The following is a 21,759-nucleotide window of genomic DNA, read 5'->3' on the forward strand; positions in this document are numbered from 1 at the left end:
CTCTTGTACAGTTAATACTCATTCCTTGTTAGACTACGTTAAAGAGGTTTGTTGGTCGATATTAGAAAATAATAAATTGACCCCAATTTAGTTACACAGAAAATTCTATAGGCTTAAAATATGGTGAAATAGATAGTGGCAACCTTCTGCATCGTAAAACATCTGCTCACTTATTCCTACAGGATATATCCAACATTATTGTTCTTTTCTTTCCCTTTATCTTAATAATTTTTCGTTCTACTTTATACCTCGCCTAAGTCAAAGAAAAAAGGCAACACACTCGTACCAGATCTCCAAATCTCAGAAGATACTCTATCCGATGAACCCAAGTTGTACAAAATGGCGTGTTGATCACAACTTGCCGTTGTTTTAGTTGGAAGAATCTTTGAATTTTGCAACTGCCTTAGCTTCGGCTACTGCCCAAACTTGTGCAACGCCATAGCTTCAGCAACCGAATTTCAGTAAGTGCCTTGCAAAGTCGTTACCCTTTTTTCACATGAGCATATACTTCCCAGAACTAAAATACTTGAACAGATCTAAAAATCTGTTCTACTCGAAGGATAAATGTCAGTATAAAAGGCTTCCATTTCTCATTGGAAATTGAAATTATTGCTCAATATTCAGATATAGAAATATTCAAATTATTCATGCAACTTTCTTTCTCTTCTTTAAGTATTTTGGCTCTTGCCACCACGTCCTTTTGCTTGCCTCAACAAAATTCTAAAGCAAAAAATCTTGGTCTTAATAACTTAGTCAAGCAAGTTCAAGGTCATACAACTCAAGCAGTAGCACCTGCTCAGAAAACCAACGGAGTTACTTTATCTGGTGGCGGTATAGGTGCTGGTATTGGTGGCGAGATCTTCCCTGGAATCGCTATTGGAGCCGGAGTTGGTGCTGGTGAAGGAGACATCGAGGCCGATGGTATCGAACTCGAAGGTGCTGGTGTCGGTGCAGGAATTGGTGCTGACATCGATGGCCACTTGATCGGTGTGGGTATTGGAGCTGGTTTAGGAGGTATTGTCCTCTAAATAAGCTCTTGTCTGTCCCGAAGTTCCCGAATATTGCTGAGATTGATTTGCGATTGAAGGTAATCTGTTTTTCAAAAGAACTGCTCAACACATTCAGCAGAGGTTTCTTTGGATTAAACATGATGGAAACTCTATTTAGCTTGAATAATTTTAACGAAGTAGATATTAGGACCATGAAATTTTTACTATGTACTAGTTTGAAAAAGAATTGTAATCGAGATTCATTTTGGAGGTCATCATAGGTTTCATTGGAAGACAATTAAAAAGATGAGATAAAAAATGTCCATGTTGAAGTATTTGAATCTAAATTCCAATGAAGTCTAATTTTGATTGATTTCGTTGCCCTTTTCTTTTCAATTCTCTTCAGAGAGATTTAACACTTTCAGGGTCCTCATTCAGAAATGATACTTAAGTCTATTTCTACAATTTCTTCTTCAGCTGAAGCACAATGACATCACTGGGCAGCATTGGAGCTTTGCATGGAACAGGGGCGAAGGAGCTTGATAACCTGGCTACTGAAAAACTACTGGACTACAGATGATAGTTGCTCAAGTTGAGCAAGACTTTGATTATTTTCTATTCTTTGGTAGGGGAAGACACACAATATTGAATACATTTTCTAACATGCACGAATGTGCCAATTTGGAGATTCTAATGAGAATGTTTGAGGTGTTTTTTCTTCATCAAGAGTACATCTATTCTCTAAGTTGAATGTTTTGAGAAGTTAAGGCAGGTAGTATGAGCCTTGAAATAATACCTTTGTTGACCTTGTCTATGCCGCTCCCTAGGTTGCATAAATTCTGAAAACTTTGTGAATACAACAACAAAAGTTCATATTAACGCAAATTGTGCAACTTCTTTTTGACAAGGTTGACAGTTGCTGTAGAATAAAATATAACATCGGGATTTCTATTCAATTGTTTTAAAATCAATATAAAATAGGACTAATCACATTTACAGGTTTTCTCACTCGTTTTCATCTTGCAGTTAAGTATAAATATATCACTCTGCAATTCAGATGTCTGAGAGGGCAATTGGATATTTTTTCATGCAATTAGGCTTTTCAGTTCTCCTATATGCACACATTAATATTTTAAGGGTCCCCGAAGAGGATCTTTAAATCTAGTTACTTCAGTAAAGATTAGAAAATAAAGTAAAGAGGTACCCAGAAATCTTGTAGAAGTATTGTCTGAATGCTAGAGACAAAGGAAGTATGTCGGACTCTAGTGCCTCAATATTCTGTAACAATACGACTCTATCACAGCTTATCCCTATCTCGAAACCTCTTCCATAACGACTTCAATCCTCGTCTAAACCTACAAAAAAAGGTGTATCTCAAGACCCCCACATCTCAGATTGTATTTTAGTAGAACTTTCAATTCGAGTAGCATAAACTGCATATACAACAGGTACTTGTTTTGTTTGAATTCCTTCTATTTTGCAGCTGCCTAACTTTTGAAACTGCCTTACATTCCGAAATCATTATCGCCTTTAACTTGAATAGAATTCAATGCTATTATAAACACAATGAAGATAGAATTGGGATTTTGAATTCAATTGCAAAGGAAAAAAAAGTATAAAAGGCTTTCAATTTCATCATTGGAATGAAGTTTGAGTATTGAAGTAATAACCATTGAATACTTAGATATTTACAACCCCCCACCATGCAACTTAACTTCTCTTCTTTAACTATTTTGGCCCTTGCTGGTTACGCCTTGAGTGCTCCTTGTGCAAGTTGTAATGCTAACAAGGTTCCAACCAACAACCATCACGGTAACAACCATAACAACCATGGTAACAATCATGGCAACAATCATGGCAACAACAATCACGGTAACAACCATGGTGGTAAGACTGTTGTTGTTCAGCAAGCTCCTGCTCCCACACCTGCTCAGCCACAAGCTGAAGCTGAAGGTATTGGTGCAGGTATTGGTGGTATACTCAATGGTATCGGAGCTCTTGGTGTTGGAATTGGTGCTGGTGGAATCGGCCTCAATTGAATTTTTTCATAAGCTATTTAGATATTATTGAAGATAATAATACATTAGTTTATAATAATTGTAGGGTTCACATCAATTTTAAGGGTAACGTCTTCTGAAGTCATTAATTTAAAATCGACACCTATTCCAGCTTTTTAGTTAACCATTTGATTACCATAAATTAACTTTGGTAATATTATTTGTCCTGATAGTATTTACTGATTTTTCTTATTTTTCTTTGCTTATGATATTTGGTACTGAATATTGATAATAAATATTGATAAACATGCACCCAAAAGGAGTTTTGGTTCGAATCTCCTTTCCCTTATTATGAACAGTTCGGCTACAAGTAAGCAACAATAGTAAGTGGATGAGAATAATGACTAACTCTGCAGTCAGTTTAGATGTTCAGTTTGAATAAATACATCAAAACTGCAGTCTTGAAAAGTTGAAGCCTTACAATTAAATTAACCAAAGACCTTCAAACGGCTACAGTTTCATACACTTGGAGTATCCGTTACTGAGAATCTGATCTAGTATACCCATGATGTGGCAACAAGGTTGTCTAGAATGTTTTGAAAGACAATTTAGGAATGACCAGCTGAAGCATATAAGGCTCCATCTTACGTCAAGACTTGTGGGGTGGTCAGGAAATAACATAGTAAGACCTCTCGTACCTCATGAAATATACGTAACCCCTCATAATTAATTTCTCTCCTCGTATGGGCAACCCAACTAAGTAGCACTACTATTCGTCATTTTTTACTAAGAATGAGGTGTCTCGTCTGTGAATGAGGTTTCCGTCCATTCTGGCACGGATTTTTAGTCTAGAGGTACCTTTCGTAAATTCAGGGATGTGTCATCTGCAGACATCTGAAAGGTAGCATAATTCACATGAACTCTGATCTCATTTTCCATGGCTCCCAATATTGGAAAAATTGCAATTCTTTATTTTGAAAATAATATTGTCTTTAAACTTCTTTGGGCTATACCCTGTTCTGAATTGATTATATCGGCTGTGGTCAACAGTTTCAAAAAAAGCTGAATTGAGTTTATAAATCCAGCAAGTACCTACAAACACCAATCACTATTAGGCATGGAGCTCTACTATTTAAAAATAATATCAAATCAAAATATTCTACCTTTTTCTTCTTTTGGTGTTTCTAAAACTTATTCAATGTTTCACAAACGCCCTTCCATTCCCTGGATGCTTCCATGAAATTTGTTTACATTCTGTAATGCCTCATATTTGAAACCACATCCCTTCAGGGACTGATGCTTTCCAAATGAGTAGACCAAACCAGTGGCATGATACTCCTAAATTTACTATAAAAAGTCTTCATTTTCTTTAATGTTATTACAATTCGTTCTTGAAAATCATTCAACAACATGAAGATTTCTTTTACAATTTTAACAATTTTGGCATTTGCTGGCTATGTTTTGTGTTTACCAAGAATCGAAGCTTGGTCTGAGAAAGGATGTAAAGGGAAGAGACTTACAACTAGATGGTTCCAAGATTATTCAGATGGATGTGTTCCATGGCCATCAGGAACTAATTGCATAAAGTGGTTAGGAGGGGGTTATTGTGCTGTCGATATTTGCTATGGTAAAAATGCAAAAAAAAGGGAGGGTTGGTTGATAAATTGTCCATCGGGAGTAAATTATAAGGCATCTTTGACACCTGGTTACACAACTTTCGATATCACCAGCGCTGGTATTGCTTGCTATGATTTGGAGTGTCTGGGGTGGCTCGGCAGTAAAGCAGTCCCATAACTTGGGAATATGCTAAAGAGTAGACACTATCTTGCTGATGTTGAGAGTAGTGCTGGAGATTAACACGTTGCAAAGACGTGAATTATTCGGACAGAAGTATAGGAACTGATACTAAAGACATCATTGATCAATAGGAGCAGTACTTGTTCGTCAATACTTCATTAAGAATTTGTTGGGAACATTTCATTTTTTTATCACCTAGTAGGTATTTGTCCAAGTAGCAGGTGCTAACTGGTTTCTCTTGTTCCAAGTATTTTTTGAACTATTTTGTTTAGGTTCAGAAAGGAAAACAAAAGTAAAAGCAATATAGTGGATTTTATTTAAAATATCTGATTTTCTTTAGGTATACGTCAAATAAATGTGATTTTGCCCCAAGTTTTTGAAAACCTAAACATGCAGTTGCAACAGAAGATACCTTTAAGCTGCAACTCTAAAATCAATCTTTAACAAATTTAAAAGTGAATGTTTCATTTGCAGGATTTCAGTTAAACTAGAAATTGATGCATTTTTGTAGTCAATAACATTCTGATTAGAATTTTTGGTTGATTGAATAGGTTTTACAACAAATTCATCCTTCTTTAGCGGAAGGACATCCTCCAGTCTCGCCTACAATGGGAGAGATAATAAACTTGTTCCTATTACTGCTTTTCTGATCACATCATTATTTTTTTCTACAAAATGGGGTATTTATTTCCTCATTCTAACTGCAAGCCTTTCATTTCTATTTCGTTCTCAAATCATATGAGATTCCAAGGAATTTTGAACAAGATGGAAGCCCTGAGAGTGCTCACGGGAATACAGAAAGACAAAACCTTGGTGTATGCTTGACTTTTGCGCTAAAGTTCTTAAGCGAATTAAGGACAAAGTTACGACGGACGTATATATATGATCCTTATTACGAGGAGTCGACTACATCAACGAGCCCTATTCCACAATTGAATAATGACAAATGATGTCTATTTACAAGCGTTTGCCTAGATTGTATAATCAGGTATGGTTTACTGTGATAAAAAGAGTAGAATATATACCTTGTTAGATATTGATCCCTGAATCGCTGGGGAGCGGGGCGTCCACTGGAAGAGGGCCACCGGGACCTGGGTTACCCAAGTTGCAAGGCTGAGGTTGTATTGCTACACCTGGCCAATATATATTACCACAACCTCCATGACGATTATTAATATTCCCAGCAGGCTTTGTACCTGGTGGGCAATCTAAAGTTAAGATCGGAGAGCCGGTTGCATGTCCCGAGCACATTACAAGTATACAGTCCACACCGTCAACCCATTTGATACTATTTGTGCCTGAGGGCCATGGCACGCATTGATCTTTGTAATCTTGGAACCACCTTGAAACAATTATATGACCTGTGCAATCAGGACCTGACCAAGCTTCGATATGTGGCAAAGACGTAACTACCTGAAGTAGGGTAGCTAATAGTGAAATCAACTTAAAATACATATTCAAATATGTTCCTGTATGTAGGTAAATATATTCAGATTCTTCTTCACTTAGTTAATTTCCTTTCCTCTTATACCTCAAAATTAAATGTCACAAAAGAATTGTCTACCCCTAAGATACCCCAACTAGGTTCCCAGATATCCGCCTTGACCTTCCACCTAGCAAACTTCAGATAGATACTTCTTTCTCATATGTGTACTACATTCTCAGATAAAGAACGATATCAATACTATAGCCCTGCACACACTATTCTTTTTAACATACCCTTCTTGAAGCAGAATAATCTAGATCAATAGCCAAATCTATGAGCTGGATTCCAAAATCGAAGTGAGCATGGTGTTAATACCTTTGCTATTCTTGGAGCTTTTTTCCTTGTATCACTCGATTCGTGTCTCGGTGGAAAGTTACGGGCTAGTTATGGCCAATGACAGATTGGGCTTAATGGTCATATCTGGGCGTGCAAGGGCCATCTTCTCCACTTTTTGAACCATTGGTTCCGAAAGATGGGGAACTAGAAGAACTGGAAACTTCATGACATAAAATTTATTTGAAAAAGTGAGAATACAGACGATCAAGTTGAGCTTGAAATGACGGAATGGTCAGAAAGGGTGAGAGATTACTGAAGAGGTGTGGTGAGCTAGTTTCACGATTTTTGATAAAACAAATACTATCACTTGAGGAACTGAAGTACCAAATTCTAATGCAGATAATAGGGGTTATACCGCCAAGACTATAAAATGACATTTGGCTCAAAAGCTTAAGCTGAATGACATATTTTTGACTTAATAATCAATTGATAAGCAGTTTGCACTCTCGATAATTATTCATTTCTAAGCTCCGCTTGACTTGTTCGCCTATCCAAGCCCCTCACCAAGCCCCTCTTTCCTATCCCTGGGGCCCTCTTGAGTCCAACTCCGTGCCTAAGTTTGGAAATATGCTCAAAAATGTTGGATATCGAGATAAATCCCTGGAAATTGCCCTCTATAGCATTTTCTTTTGTCAGCTCCGACCTTCACTAAAACTGTTTTGAATATTGCCTTTCAAATCAGCTCTTTGAACAAGTGACACGATACTAGCTACTCACACCAGTGAAAGCTATATATAGAGGTCTTAGTCATCTGAATTCGTAACTATTTTTCAAATAACGATTAAATATAGTCAACAGACAATTTTGGATCTTGACATTTACTGAATGTGACTTATGTTTATCAAGAATCGAAGCTTGGTCTGAGAAAGGATGTAAAGGGAAGAGACTTACTACGAGATGGTTCCAAGATTATGCAGATGGATGTGTTCCATGGCCTTCGGTAACTAATTGTATGATATGGCTAGGTGGTGGCCAATGACGCTATAGACACAATGCTAAAGCAAGAGAAACAGAATAGTGACTTGTCCACCAGAAGTGAGATGTAAGGCATTCTAGACACATTCTAACAGAACTTTCCACTGGAACTACTTGATTAGATTTCCATTGTGGCTTTCAATACCAGGCTACGGTGAAGCCGTTCAAGCTCTTGGAGTCGATATTAATTGTGCGAGCGATCGGTGGACATGGTGATAATGGTATAGAAGATAACTAGAGTGCAAATTATTTCCGTCATAGAAACCCATACTGGAGCTGGTAGTGGAAGTTCCGAATTGAACAGTGGAAGAAGCAGAATTTGACAGTTCGGAGAAATTAAATTGAAGACATCTCAATTGATTGTGAAGTAACAGAAATTTGCTCGGATAGTATACTAGATGATCTCTTTGGTTCCACCAAATATTGTTCATCTATTTTGCGAAATGAAGGCATAAAAATCAAAAAAAAATGAAATAATTGAACACGGAAGATTTGGCTATGGTATATTTTTGGGTTAAGTAGAAAAACAATAAAAAACAGAAAAAAATATGACTAATTGATTTTAAATCGTTCAACAACCGTATAGGTAACATGGAAGAGAAATCCAGAATGATACATCAGACAGTTTTCGCAGACCTGAAAATTTGACAAAAAACTATTCTTGTATAACTTAGATAGATACATTTGCACCTGTTATAAATAAGAAATGCATCTAACTTATAACTCTAAAATCTAGAATCTCGACACAATTTCGAGAGCAAGTGCTATATTAGAAGAAGCTTGAAATGGGACACTTGTTACGTCGATCAATTGTAAGAAAAAACTGTATTTTGATTCGAACTCCATCAAAAGCGAAACATCGACTAAGTATTGTGGCTAACTATACAATTGCAACTTTCGGTATTGATAGAACTTTCCCGTTTCCACCTGCAATGGGAGAGTCGATAGAATATGTATCTACTACTCCTTTTGTAGACGCATATCTTAAATTTCTGCACATGGTCGATATTTTTTTTCGGTTAGGAGCCTTACCCTGTAGGTAACTGAGGACAACAATTAAAGTCAGCTTAGGAGTTAAATCTAAATAAACGTCATAACAAGACTTTATAAAGGTGAACCTCATATAAAAAAATGTTGAACCTGTAGAACTTGAGCCATATGCTTAATCTCATCTAGTACCTCTAAAACAAAATATATAATAGAATTAAAAATTCGGTGTCTTGCGCATGTTGTCGAAAATGTGCTCAGTTTGCATAACCCCACTTGAACTGATACAATGGAGCCTTAATGCTTGATGGAATCATCCCTAGATCCTTACAAAATATCCTGAAACACGTCACATATTGTCACACGATCAACCTTGGTTGTGTGGCATTGATTCTCTTGCGGAGAATTTTTACCGTCGCAACGAAATTATTTGGATCCAATGTAACCGCTTCCCATGTCAGCAAAAGTAGTTTAAAATATCTTTGATTTCTCAAAGAAATTCAATTCTTTCTTGAAAATCATTCAACAACATGAAGATTTCTTTTACAATTTTAACAATTTTGGCATTTGCTGGCTACGTTTTGTGTTTACCAAGAATCGAAGCTTGGTCTGAGAAAGGAGGTAAGGGAACGAGACTTACAACTAGATGGTTCCAAGATTATGATGATGGCTGTGTGCCATGGCCTTCAGGAACTCAAAGTATAAAGTGGTTAGGTGGGGGTTATTGTGCGGTGAATGTTTGCTATGGACACAATGCTGAAAAAAGGAGTGGTTGGTTGAATAATTGTCCTTCAGGTGTAAGTTATAAGGCATCTTTGACACCTGGTTACACAACTTTCGATATCACCAGCGCTGGTATTGCTTGCTATGAATTAGTTTGTGGTTGGAGCGACCAAAAAGCAGTCCCATAACTTGGAGACAATGGCAACCGGGTAAACTGCAACTGTGCACATCTTGATAATAGTGAAGAAGGCAATTACAGTGCAAACTGTTGAATCATAGGGGTCCATATATTGCTGTTGGTGGAGGTTCCGTTGCTGAAGAAGGCTTTGATCGGTAGAAGTAGCAGAATTCAACACTTCTGTGATTCACTTGAAAACATCACCATTGGTTATGACCGAACAGGCGTCTATTCCAATTAGTAAGTGTACTAAATAGAATCTTTTCCAGCTCAGAAATTCCTATTATACTATTTTGTTGTGTTTAGCGATTGACTATAAAAGATTAAATATTCGAATATCGAAGTTTGATTTTGGGTTAATTGATCTCTTTTTGAGATCACAAACCAAATAATATATTTCGAACATCTTCCATGTAGGTAAAATAGAAGAGAAATGATAGAGAATGTCTGTTGTAGCAATTTACTTTATATCCTTAAATGCAATTGCAGTTGTTGGAATTTTTCAGTACATTTGAAATATAACTTCAAAATAAAATCTTAATCCCGCAACAACTTTGAGAGCAAATGGTACATTAGAAGAAGCCACCAAGTTGCTATTTTGATGCAGGCTCAATCAAAACACTAAATACCGATCAAGTATTGAGACTGAGAATTCAAAACAATTTCAACTTTCGCCCGGTTCCGCCTGAAATGGACTATAAGTGTCGAAAGGTGTCTTCGAAACATATTACTACTATTCCTGGACGCAATTATTGAATTTCTGAATATGATGGGATGTGTATTTCCCCATGGATGGCTTAAAACATTTTTTGTTTTGAAATCTTGTGCTGAATATATTAGCAGAATACAGAACAAGACTTTGGCACTTGATTTTGTTGTAGCCTGTGTCTTGTTTGAAACTGATTAATCAACTTAAGGGCATATGAATCTTATTTAAGGAATAAACGATTATTTATGCAATGACATTATGTTGTGTAGATTTTACTAGGCGACTTCAATCCAATCTTACAAAAACGAGCAAAAATTTTATAATCAGGTATAATTTATTGACTAAAGCTTAGAACATATATACCGTTGTTAAAAAACAATTAATGACAGATTTGTCAGCATATTAAAGAATTGAAACTCATAGTATTATGGAATTAGAATAAGTTCAGCTATCTTAAACTCTTTCACCAATCTTCTCGTTTGAAGAGTTGCCGTCTTCCAAGTGTTCGACAGCAGATTTTTCAACAGGAGAAGAAAGTCTGTGCAATGTGGTACCGGCATCGTCACCGAAAACAACGGCAACCTCTTCCAAGGTGTAACCGAAGGTTTCGACGTAGAAGAAGAACACAATAACCAATTCGAAGGCCAAGACACAACACCAAACAATGTAGTACTTCCATTCGATTGCATCCATGGCAATTGGGTTGACGTAACCGTTGTAGACAAGAGTACACAATTGGGTGAAGTACATCAAGTTAAGACCCTTAGCTCTGTGGGAGTATGGCAACACTTCAGTAGCATACAAGAATGGCAAACCATTAGCACCAATATCGTAAGAGAAGTAGAACAAAAAGATCATGGCAAGAATACCTCTACCCAATCCCTTGTCTTCGAAGTTACGTTGTTGGTTAATTGCAGAAAGAACGGTCCAAATAACGTAACAGAGAAGCATACCAGCAATACAAACCAAGAATTGGTGTCTTCTCTTGAATCTGTAGGTAAGGAGAGCAGCACCGACGGAAATTACAATGTTGAAGACTTGTAAACAACCGTTGATCTTCAATTGTTCAGTAGGTGACTCATAACCAATACTTCTCAAGACCTTAACAAGATAATAGGACACTAAACCGTTACCAGACATTTGCATGATGAAAGCAGTAAAACAAACCAAGAATAATCTCTTTCTATAGGATCTAATCTTGAGGAAGTCAAAGTAAGAAGAGCTGGCATATAACTTTTCTAATTCCAAAGCAGACTTGATTTCCTTGATTTCGAATTCAACCAAAGCATGAGCTCTTTCGTCGTCAACGTTACCAGTGTGGTAAGCATTAAGAACTGATCTTGCCTTCTCTTCCTTACCGTTGTCAATTAACCATCTTGGAGACTCAGGACAGAACCACAAAGTCAAAACTTGGATACCTGGCAAGATTGCCTGCAAGTAGGAAGGAATTCTCCATGCCTTTGGCCCATGCAATTTCTCGGTACCAAAAGTAATCCAAGCAGCAAGAATAGCACCCAAATACCACAAAGTGTTGAAGACAGCAGTACAAGATGATCTGTAAGATGGGAAAGAAAGTTCAGCGATCCAAGCGGGAGCACCAGTCAAAGCAATACCGACACCAAAACCAATGATGATTCTTGCAACCAAGAAGAAAGCGTAATTAGTAGATGCACCTTGCAAGATACCACCTATAAAAGAAATAATAGAACCGAAGAGAACACCGAACTTTCTTCCCCACTTGTCGTTAAGGTAAGAAGCACAACTGACAGCGATAATAGAACCGAACATGGTACCGTTGGCAAGAGAACCCAACTTGTACCCTTCTGGCGTACCCATGGTAGTTTGCCAATCGGGAATAGCTTGCAAACCGTTCAACATGGAACCATCGTAACCATTATTGGTGGAGGCCAAGGCAATCAAGGCAATCATGAAATGCAACTTTCTGAAATGGCCGTATTTCCACCAACCGTCAGTTTGGAACAATAAGTCATTGATGTCGGTGTTAGGATCGTTCAAGATGTTTTGCTGTTCATCAATGTGATCAGTGATCGAAAGGGAATCGGTCTGATCCTTGATGTTGTGAAGTTTGTCAGACATTTTTACTACTTTAATGCACTTTATAGATCGACCAGCGATAGAAGCTTGTAGGCTGTAGTACTAACAAGTGATTGTTGAGATAATGAATAATTAAATCTCGAGAACATCAACAGGGGGATCCAGTGTATTTATACAAAACTTTGGAATTAGGATTGGCTCCAAATTTGACCAGCAGCAACCATTCTGTTGATAGTAAGGCATTTCTTTTAGTATGGGTCCCGCATATTATGAAAGAAAATTATTTAAAATTTTTATAATTTTTCTCCCACCCACACTATGCACCAGTCCCTAAAAAATATCGACCCAGACGCATAATCCCACTAGTTTTACGATCTGAATTCTGGAGTATTTTTTAGAGGACATTGCAGTTTATCCAAGTGTTTCCGTCAGACAAAAGTTAATAATGGTGTGAATACAAACACAAATCTGACATTTTCGTAGTTGAATGTCTTCACCAACAGGAGTCGTGACGTTGAACAGGAAACAATGGGCCGGCCAACAAACGGCCGCTTCTGCTAGAATGCTAGTGAGATACCCACTCAACCCTTTCTTGTACGTCCAGAAACAGATCGACACAGACCTGCTCAGGTACTATTGGAAGGTCGCAATAGTGGGGCATCTCCGCACTTGTCCGTTCACGTCCCTCATTTAGATTTAGATGCAAACACAAGAAACCAAAAAATGTCAGGCAAAACTGCAGTATTTTTTCCCAAAGGGTCGAACCAATAAAAGAAATTTTGTGAAACTACCAGTCACTACACAGAATCTGGAGTTGAGTAGATTCGGTATTTTTTTGGAGTCCGCACTATTGTCTAGCGGAGACACCTTCAGACTCACACAAACAGCGACAATTTCTGTTTCCTTCCAGACACGAGATCCTAAGGCTGACACTCGGGCTTTCTTTTCCACTCGGCGGTAACAGATTCCGTTCATTGTCTGTCTGGTACGGTGTGACCCAGCGGTCTTTTTGCATCTATTCGGCGAATCGGCAAAAATTAGTAAGAAACCGACTCCGACAGTCGGAGTGCGACCGCGACTGTCTGAGATGAGATTACCGATTGATAGTCCAATATCAGACACCTTAGCGATGAGTACGAATAAGAGGAGGGGTATGCATCTGCCACAACAAAGCAGACGACAGCAATATTTTCTTGATTGACACTTGGGGATGGAAGCAGGTTGACCTTCTGCCTCACCACCTGATCGGGGTTATGGAGGCTGGATGGTGGAGTTGAAGAAGGAGACGACACCACCTTCGAGTGTTAAGGGTCAATCTCCTAGTTGAGAAAGCGAGTAAGAAAGGTTGATCCTGAGGCTAATTCATAGAAAAATTGTTGGCGGGAATTGTCTGCATGAGCCGAATTGCAGGTTAGGTGTCTCTGCCGGACAGAGAAGCAATTATCAGCATTACTATGATTCGTATTTTTTAGGTGTGTCTCAAAAACGTATGGGGAACCATCTTGGGGTAATGCACCTTGTGCATTGAAATATTGGAGAGAAAAATCCTGCATTGCGTACCTTTACAACTGGCATTCTTAGCTACTTTTATTATTGAATATATTATTGTGGGCAAGCAGCTACCCCACCGGGGACGCCTATCTAAACTAGCAATCATTCCTAATACGTCCCAATGTATTGGACGGAAAACGGTTCGATATGTGTATAATTAGATATTCAGCCGTCTAGAGAGGCGTTTGAATAAGTGTATGATAGCCGTTTCCAGTAACGAATATTCGATAACACACAAAGCCCAGTGAAAAAAACATGTCACCTATTGCAAGCATATTCACACGAGATCCATCCCCAGACGATACTCCAGATTCCAGACACATTTTGCATTCTGCCCCGTTCATTCGGTAAAGTTAATGTGTCGGTGCCCCTCGGCTCACATCTGGGGCTTGCTTGCCGTGCAGCTCGCGCAATAACTTCCTGACCACTTAACGCAGACAGTCTGTCAAACAGACAGAAGGTGGAAGGGGACGGATAGACCTTTTGCGTCGGCCAAGAAGATAGAATGACTGGTGACACCTGCAGTCCGGAAGGTCTTTCCCGGCGAAATATTAATCCACGACCTCTAAATTAGGAACTGGCCCTTTGGTGACACTAAGATTTTGTCCATCTGCTGTTCTCCTGCAGACACTGCGATGGAAGCTCAATCCATAATTTTGTCTGCAATATTTACGAGCCAGGGCTCTTAGAAATATTTGCGAGTTAGGTGAGGTGATTCGCTGCGGAGTACATAATATACCGGTGTACATGGTGTACTGGTGGAAAGAAGACTGACAGAATAGTCTCATGTCACTGTAGCACAGCGTGAGAGCCTCAGACAATTTTTCCAATATCGTGTCGGGCATCTCACAAGTCAGCCGATATTCTAGAGCCGCCTGTAGACTCAAAGTTTTGCGTCAGGGTTCTTTGGCTCGAAACGTCCTAGACTTACCAGACCAGGTAAGCCGGAATGGATCTGGTTTCATCGCCATATCAGCGTCAGTGTCATAGAAGTGGCTTAAATCGAAGGAGGGGTGATCATGTGACTGATCAATTACCTCATTGAGAGGGTATCCCGCACTTATGCCCCATTTCCCGCATGGACCTGAACTCCCAATTTTGTGTCTGTCTGGGGATAGAGTTGCATTAGGCAGTCAATGCAGTTTGGCTCTGGCGGTGTCGGCAATTTCGAGGTCTGGGCCAGTCCCACCAAATTCACATTCTTGTAACTTCCAAAGCTTTTGAGTCGGCGTAAGGTGGATCCAGATTTTCAGACACCAGCCATACTGTTACCGCCCAGGAATCAGCTGTCTGCGATTGTCGGGAACCAGCTACCACTGGTGCAACAGACATTTACCCAAACTAAGAAATCAGGCTGCGAAATCTGGGGCTCTTTGGTTCCAGATGTCGGTTCCTGGGCTCGGCACAGTTTTCTCTACAATACTCGGGAAGTTTGGCCACCATCGTTTTTTAGATTGTCCCCAGATTTGATCCAGGCTATATAAGACTCTCGGACTGCTCTCTGATTCCGATCTAACGTTCATCTTGTTCAAAATAGAAAACAGACACTTATAGATTTTACATCTCTTTTGTCAAAGTAATTCTAATACCCTATACAATGTCTACCGGATTCTTAACTACCAAGAACACCAAGATCGTCGATGCTAACGGAACCCCAGTCGTTCTTGTCGGTACTGCCATCGGTGGTCACTTGAACATGGAAAACTTCATCACTGGTTACCCAGGTCACGAAACCGAACACAAGAAGGTCTTGAAGAAGAAGATCGGTGAAGAAAAGTTCAACTTCTTCTTTGACAAGTTCTACGAATACTTCTGGACTGAAAAGGATGCCGAATTCTACAAGAACGAATTGGGCTTCAACTGTTTGAGAATTCCTTTCAACTACCGTCACTTCATCGATGACGAAGTTGACTTGTTCAAGATCAACCCTAAGGGTTTCGAAAGATTGGACAGAGTCATCGACATCTGTTCCAAGTACGGTATCTACACCATCTTGGACTTGCACGCTACTCCAGGTGGTCAAAACCAGGACTGGCACGCTGACTCCGGTATCCACAAGTCTATCTTCTGGGACTTCAAGGTCTTCCAAGACTCTATGGTCAACTTGTGGGTTGAACTTGCCAAGCACTACAAGGACAACACCTGGGTTGCTGGTTACAATCCTTTGAACGAACCTGCTTCGCCAGACCACCTGAAGTTGGTCAACTTCTACCAAAGATTGCAAGATGAAGTCAGACCAATTGACCCTCACCACATCTTCTTCCTTGACGGTAACACTTACTCCATGGACTTCAGACAATTCCCAGCTCCAAAGGACTTCATTCCTAACTCTGTCTACTCCATCCACGACTACTCTACCTTCGGTTTCCCAAACATCCAAGGTACCTTGTACGCCGGTACTGCTGCTGAAAAGGACAAGTTGAAGAGACAATACGACCGTAAGGTTGAATACCATCTTGAACACAATGTTCCCGTCTGGAACGGTGAATTCGGTCCAGTCTACGCTTCTAAGGAAAGAGGTGATGAAGACCCAGACACCATCAACAGAGCTCGTTACCAAGTGTTGAAGGACCAATTGGCCATCTACAAGAAGGGTGACCCATCTGGTGACGGTACCCCAATCTCCTGGTCCATTTGGTTGTACAAGGACATTGGTTACCAAGGTTTGACTTACGTTGACCCTGAATCCAAGTGGTACAAGGTCTTCGGTGAATTCTTGTTGAAGAAGAAGAAGTTGGGTCTCGACAGATGGGGTAACGACATCGACCCAGCCTACAACAAGTTGTACCAGGACTTGATCGACCACATCCACAGCAACGTCCCAGAAAAGTACCACAAGGCTCTTTACCCTCACGGCTGGACCACTCAAGACTACTTGTTCAGAGTTGCTAAGGACATGTTGTTCTCTCAATACGCTCAACACGAATACGCTGACTTGTTCGTCGGTCTTTCGTTTGAAGAATTGGACGAACTTGCTGCTTCCTTCAAGTTTGAAAACATCAAGCAAAGAAAGGAATTGAACGAAATCTTGAAGGACTACTAGAGATGCAATCTCGTTCAATAGAGAGATGCTAGGTGATGAGGCGAAAAATTTGACTATCTGACTTTATAGAGTAAAATACACATAATTTGTGTCTAAAAACTGACATATCGTAACTGCTTGTACTGTCTTGAATCTCGTAACTAGACAATTAAGATGCTGGGTCTAATCCAGGTGCCCCAGAATGAAATATCCCTCTACGAGATTATGTTTTTACTGTTTCTCTGGTAACTGGATTGCTTCCATTTTCGGAAGGAACTCCGCGACTTGCAGATTGCCTGTTGCCCCTCCTACCCCAGATTTTTGATCACACAGAAAAAATATCTTGAGCGAGATACAGTGGAAGGTCTTCGCTTTGGGAAAGCACTCCAACCCACTCTTGCCGTTCCCTGGATGACATCCAAGAGTAGCTGAAATAGACTTCCACCAGGGCAATGTATGACAAAGCCCAACAACAATAACAATAACAATATTAACTACTTCCTACAGCGCCCTCGGCTGCTTGAAAAGAATAATACTGCGGTTGGGGTACATGGGATATTTTTCTTCTGTGTCTGGAGAAGTTGGGGCCCTTTTGGGTTTGAAATTGGGGCTATCTCTTCAAACACCTTCCTTGGTTTATTGGTACTATGAGCGATTAATTGGTTATTGTTATCCATTCCCTGTGTTTCGAGTTCATGTGGTGGGCTTCTCCGCAACTTCGATTACTACGATTTACGTAATACGAACTCTGGGGTTCCAAGTTAAATTGCAATCCGCCAACACATTCCAACCTAGTTTCTATCCTTGTCTATAAACTGTAGGCTTTCCTAGGAAGAATTCTGTATTTTCGCAGTTAGATCTGAGCTGGAAACCTTACTGGGCGTGAATCACAATCGAAGAAATCTACGACAGCGAGACTAAACTACAAGCGTATTGTTGAAACAACAATTCAACAGCAGGTCATGCCTGGAACTCGCCATTGTATCCGTAACAATCGAAGCCGAACATAATGAATGCAAAAATACCAACATCTTATGGGTATACTATTTTTTAGCCCGAGTTAAACAGTACATTATTAAAACGAGATTCAGATTCAAGTTAAAGTTTTAGATAGAGAAAGCGGCCTTCGTGTCCAAATGTGGAGTTGGGCCAAGCCACCGGGGTAGGCCAACATTCGAGCAGAAGTGTACAAGTCACACTAAATCAACTTAATCTAATGGACTGCGTTTCGTTGGCCTGGGAGTTGAAGTAAATCGGTCGTATTAACCAAGAATTAATCTAATAGTGTTTGAAAATGGGCCTCCCCGTCCCCACCGTGGCCACCCCTCCTTGTAGTATAATCTTTTTATTTTTTCAGAACAAACATACAATTTGCCATGGCGAGTTTTAGACGCGCAGAGTAAAATGCAAACTGCAAAGCATAATAATAGCCCTGGGTGTTCAGACATTTTTCGCCCAGTTCGCACATTTCAGATGAAGTCCTGTATTTTGTTTCAGGTTTTTGTCCCGCTTTTCTCTACCACTACCGTATTCGGCAGCAGCTCCAGAATACACCATATTGAACAATCACTCCATCGGTCCAAACGTCAGCTAGCTTGTCACGCTTAGGAACCGGACATTCTGTTCTGGCTCTGGTCACGAGACGAGCATGCCCAGGTTTTTTGTCTAAACCTGGTGATGCTTCGTGCGGAGACATCTCCACATTCGGCATTCGTTCCGCATGTATGCGCGTGGGGAAGGATACCGAATTGGGAACTGTTCCCCCGCGTATTCTGAATTTTTCATCTCAAGAACTTCTTGCTCGTAGGAAAGCCAACTCAGAAACTGGATTACGAGCGATTTCAGATGAAGAAAGTCGTGAGTAGCCAAACTTGTGTAGCTGAAGGGCATTCCCCATCAACTCAGTCCATCCAGCAAACTCAAGTCTCGACAATATGAGATCCAGTTTAAAGAATCTTGTGTTACATTAAAACCAACTTGTAGATCACAAAATGCAATACACAATGTTCCACATCAAAGCCGATCCAAACGTCTCGCAACAAAAATCGCAAATCCAACATTATACCGAGACGTCCCCTGATTACGTTTCTGTGCGCAGTGTAAATATATATATAGAGTCTCACATCCCGTTTTGACGCTACTACTCAGTTTCATATATTGTTCTTATACATCTTTTAGTTCTACTTATAACAACTAAATATCATTACTATCATGGGTGTTCAAGAATTAGATGTCGAACGTTTGATCGAGGAATTGACTATTCCTGAAAAGATCTCCTTGTTGGCCGGTAAGGACTTCTGGCACACTGTTCCGATCGAGAGATTGAACATTCCTTCAATCAGAGTCTCGGACGGTCCTAACGGTATCAGAGGTACCAAGTTCTTCAACTCGGTTCCTTCCAACTGTTTCCCATGTGGTACCGGTTTGGCTGCTACCTTCAACAAGGACTTGTGGGTTGAAGCTGGTGAGTTGATGGGTAAGGAAGCCAAGATGAAGGGTGCCCATGTGATCTTAGGTCCTACCTCGAACATCGTTCGTTCTCCATTGGGAGGAAGAGCCTTCGAATCGTACTCCGAGGACCCACTTTTGTCTGGACACGCTGCCGCAAACATCATCAAGGGTATTCAAAACGAAAATGTCGTTGCATGTCTTAAGCACTTTGTCTGTAATGATCAAGAAGACGACAGAAGAGGTGTCGACACCTTGTTGACCACCAGAGCTTTCAGAGAAATCTACTTGAAGCCTTTCCACATTGCTTTAAGAGACGCTGACCCTGGTGCCTTGATGACTGCTTACAACAAGATCAACGGTATCCATGTTTCGGAATCCAAGGAAATCTTGCAGGGAATCTTGAGAGACGAGTATAAGTACGAAGGTGCTACAATGTCCGACTGGTTCGGAATCTACTCTACCAAGACTGCTTTGGAAGCCGGTTTGAACTTGGAAATGCCTGGTCCAACCAGATTCAGATTGCCAATCCAAACTCTCCATGAAGTTCAAGCTAACAGAATCCACACCAAGACCATTGACGATAACGTTCGTTACGTCTTGAAGTTGATCAACAGAGCTTTGAAAGCCGATATTCCTCATGATGTTGTTGAGTCTGCCAACGAGGACCCTGCTGCTTCTGAAATCTTGAGAAAGGTGGGTGATGAGTCTATCGTTTTGTTGAAGAACGAAGGCAACATCTTGCCTTTGTCCAAGACTTCTGTTGCTGGTCAAGAAAAGATCGCTGTCATTGGTCCAAACGCCAAGGCTGCTCAAGACTCTGGTGGTGGATCTGCTTCTCTTACTGCTCGTTACAAGGTTACCCCATGGGAAGGTATCAAGAAGAAGATCGAGGAAGGTGGAAACACTGTTTCTTTGGAATATTCCTTGGGTGCTTTCTTAGATAAGAACTTGCCAGATGTTGCAGACATCTTAGAAAACGAAAAAGGTGAAAAGGGTGTCACTGCTAAGTTCTTCAAGAATGCTCCAGGCACCAAGGACAGACAACAGTTTGCTGAATACTTGCTTCCAACCTCTAAACTCTTCCTTTCTGACTTCACTGACCCAGGTTTGGAATTAGGCGAATTGTTGTTCTACGCTGATTTCGAAGGTTACTTCACTCCAGAGGAAACTGCTGACTACGACTTCGGAGCTTCTTGTTTGGGTACTGCTCAAGTCTTTGTTGACGGTAAGTTGGTTGCTGACAACAAGACCAAGCAAACAAAGGGTGATGCCTTCTTCTTAGGTTTAGGTACCAGAGAAGAAAGAGGTACTGTCCATTTGGAAAAGGGTAAGAAGTACCATGTTAAGTGTGAGTTTGGTACCAGTCCCACCTACACTTTGGAAGCATCTCAAGAAATCGGTGGTGTCTTCTTCGGTTTCAGAATCAACTCTCCAGCTGAAATCGAAATCACCAAGGCTGTTGAACTCGCCAAGTCTGTTGACAAGGTCGTCTTGGTTGTTGGTCTCTCCAAAGAATGGGAATCTGAAGGTTTCGACAGACCAGACATGGACATTCCAGGTGCCACTAACCAGTTGATTGAAGAAGTCTTGAAGGTCAACAAGAATGTCGTCGTCGTTAACCAATCTGGTTCTCCAGTGACTATGCCATGGGTTGACCAAGTTCCAGCTTTGGTCCACGCTTGGTATGGTGGTAACGAATTGGGTAACACCATTGCTGATGTATTGTTTGGTGATGTCAACCCATCTGGTAAGTTGTCTATGTCTTTCCCAAAGAAGCTTGAAGACAACCCATCTTACCTTAACTTCGGTTCCATCAACGGTCAGGTCTGGTATGGTGAAGACATCTTTGTAGGATATAGATACTACGAGAAGGTCAAGAAGGATGTCTTATTCCCATTCGGTTTCGGTTTATCCTACACCACTTTCGACTTCAAGGACTTGTCTGTTGCAGCCGATGACGAAAACGTTACTGTTAGCGTCAAGGTCACCAACACCGGTTCTGTAGATGGTTCTGAGACAGTTCAAGTCTACATTGAACAATCCAACCCAAGCATCATTAGACCCGTTAAGGAATTGAAGGATTTCGGTAAGGTCTTCTTGAAGGCTGGTGAAACAAAATCTGTTGAAGTCAAGATCTCCATCAAGGAAGCTACCTCCTACTGGAATGGCTACCAAGACAAGTGGCAGTCAGAAAAAGATACCTACAAGGTATTGGTTGGTAACAGTTCGGACAACATCATTCTTGAGGGTAAATTTGCTACCTCCAAGACTTTCTACTGGTTGGGATTATAGACGGGCAATAGAGCCTCCAAGAGTTAAAATAAAGTTCATAGTTTTAAGTAATGTAATTAAACGTTGCAGTAATTTCTGATTTGGCTGTAGATGAATATGACTTCCAAAACTACAGTCTAGTAGACTTCCATCGACAAAACTCTCAGTTGAATATAATTGGCGTATGGGGATATACTTACAAGTAGAATTTCCATTAAGGGAATTAGAGTTG

At 40.2% G+C, this 21,759-nt stretch overlaps 5 protein-coding genes across 5 annotated transcripts; 4 read left to right on the top strand and 1 right to left on the bottom strand. All coding sequences in view use genetic code 12, as the record gives it.

The window, feature by feature from the left end:
- Positions 1-647: 647 nt before the first annotated feature.
- PICST_28198 (predicted protein) lies at positions 648-1,028 on the top strand (the record flags this gene model as incomplete). Its single annotated transcript, XM_001387310.1, has 1 exon — positions 648-1,028. One exon carries the CDS (start codon positions 648-650, stop codon positions 1,026-1,028), a length of 381 nt encoding a protein of 126 aa, XP_001387347.1.
- Positions 1,029-2,692: 1,664 nt separating this feature from the next.
- Positions 2,693-3,028, top strand: PICST_28199 (predicted protein; the record flags this gene model as incomplete). Its single annotated transcript, XM_001387311.1, has 1 exon — positions 2,693-3,028. One exon carries the CDS (start codon positions 2,693-2,695, stop codon positions 3,026-3,028), a length of 336 nt encoding a protein of 111 aa, XP_001387348.1.
- A 7,468-nt stretch (positions 3,029-10,496) lies between these two features.
- Positions 10,497-12,274, bottom strand: HXT2.4 (probable hexose transporter; the record flags this gene model as incomplete). The annotated part of the gene is made up of 1 exon (XM_001387720.1): positions 10,497-12,274. One exon carries the CDS (start codon positions 12,272-12,274, stop codon positions 10,631-10,633), a length of 1,644 nt encoding a protein of 547 aa, XP_001387757.1.
- A 2,314-nt stretch (positions 12,275-14,588) lies between these two features.
- Positions 14,589-16,920, top strand: EGC2 (Endo-1,4-beta-glucanase). The gene has a single exon (XM_001387312.1). It carries the CDS (start codon positions 15,381-15,383, stop codon positions 16,824-16,826), a length of 1,446 nt encoding a protein of 481 aa, XP_001387349.2. The 5' UTR covers positions 14,589-15,380; the 3' UTR covers positions 16,827-16,920.
- Positions 16,921-19,016: 2,096 nt separating this feature from the next.
- Positions 19,017-21,548, top strand: BGL5 (beta-glucosidase; the record flags this gene model as incomplete). The annotated part of the gene is made up of 1 exon (XM_001387313.1): positions 19,017-21,548. One exon carries the CDS (start codon positions 19,017-19,019, stop codon positions 21,546-21,548), a length of 2,532 nt encoding a protein of 843 aa, XP_001387350.1.
- Positions 21,549-21,759: the final 211 nt, after the last annotated feature.

The sequence above is a fragment of the Scheffersomyces stipitis genome, chromosome 1 (assembly GCF_000209165.1).
Source record: "Scheffersomyces stipitis CBS 6054 chromosome 1, whole genome shotgun sequence".
NCBI lineage: Eukaryota > Fungi > Ascomycota > Pichiomycetes > Serinales > Debaryomycetaceae > Scheffersomyces > Scheffersomyces stipitis.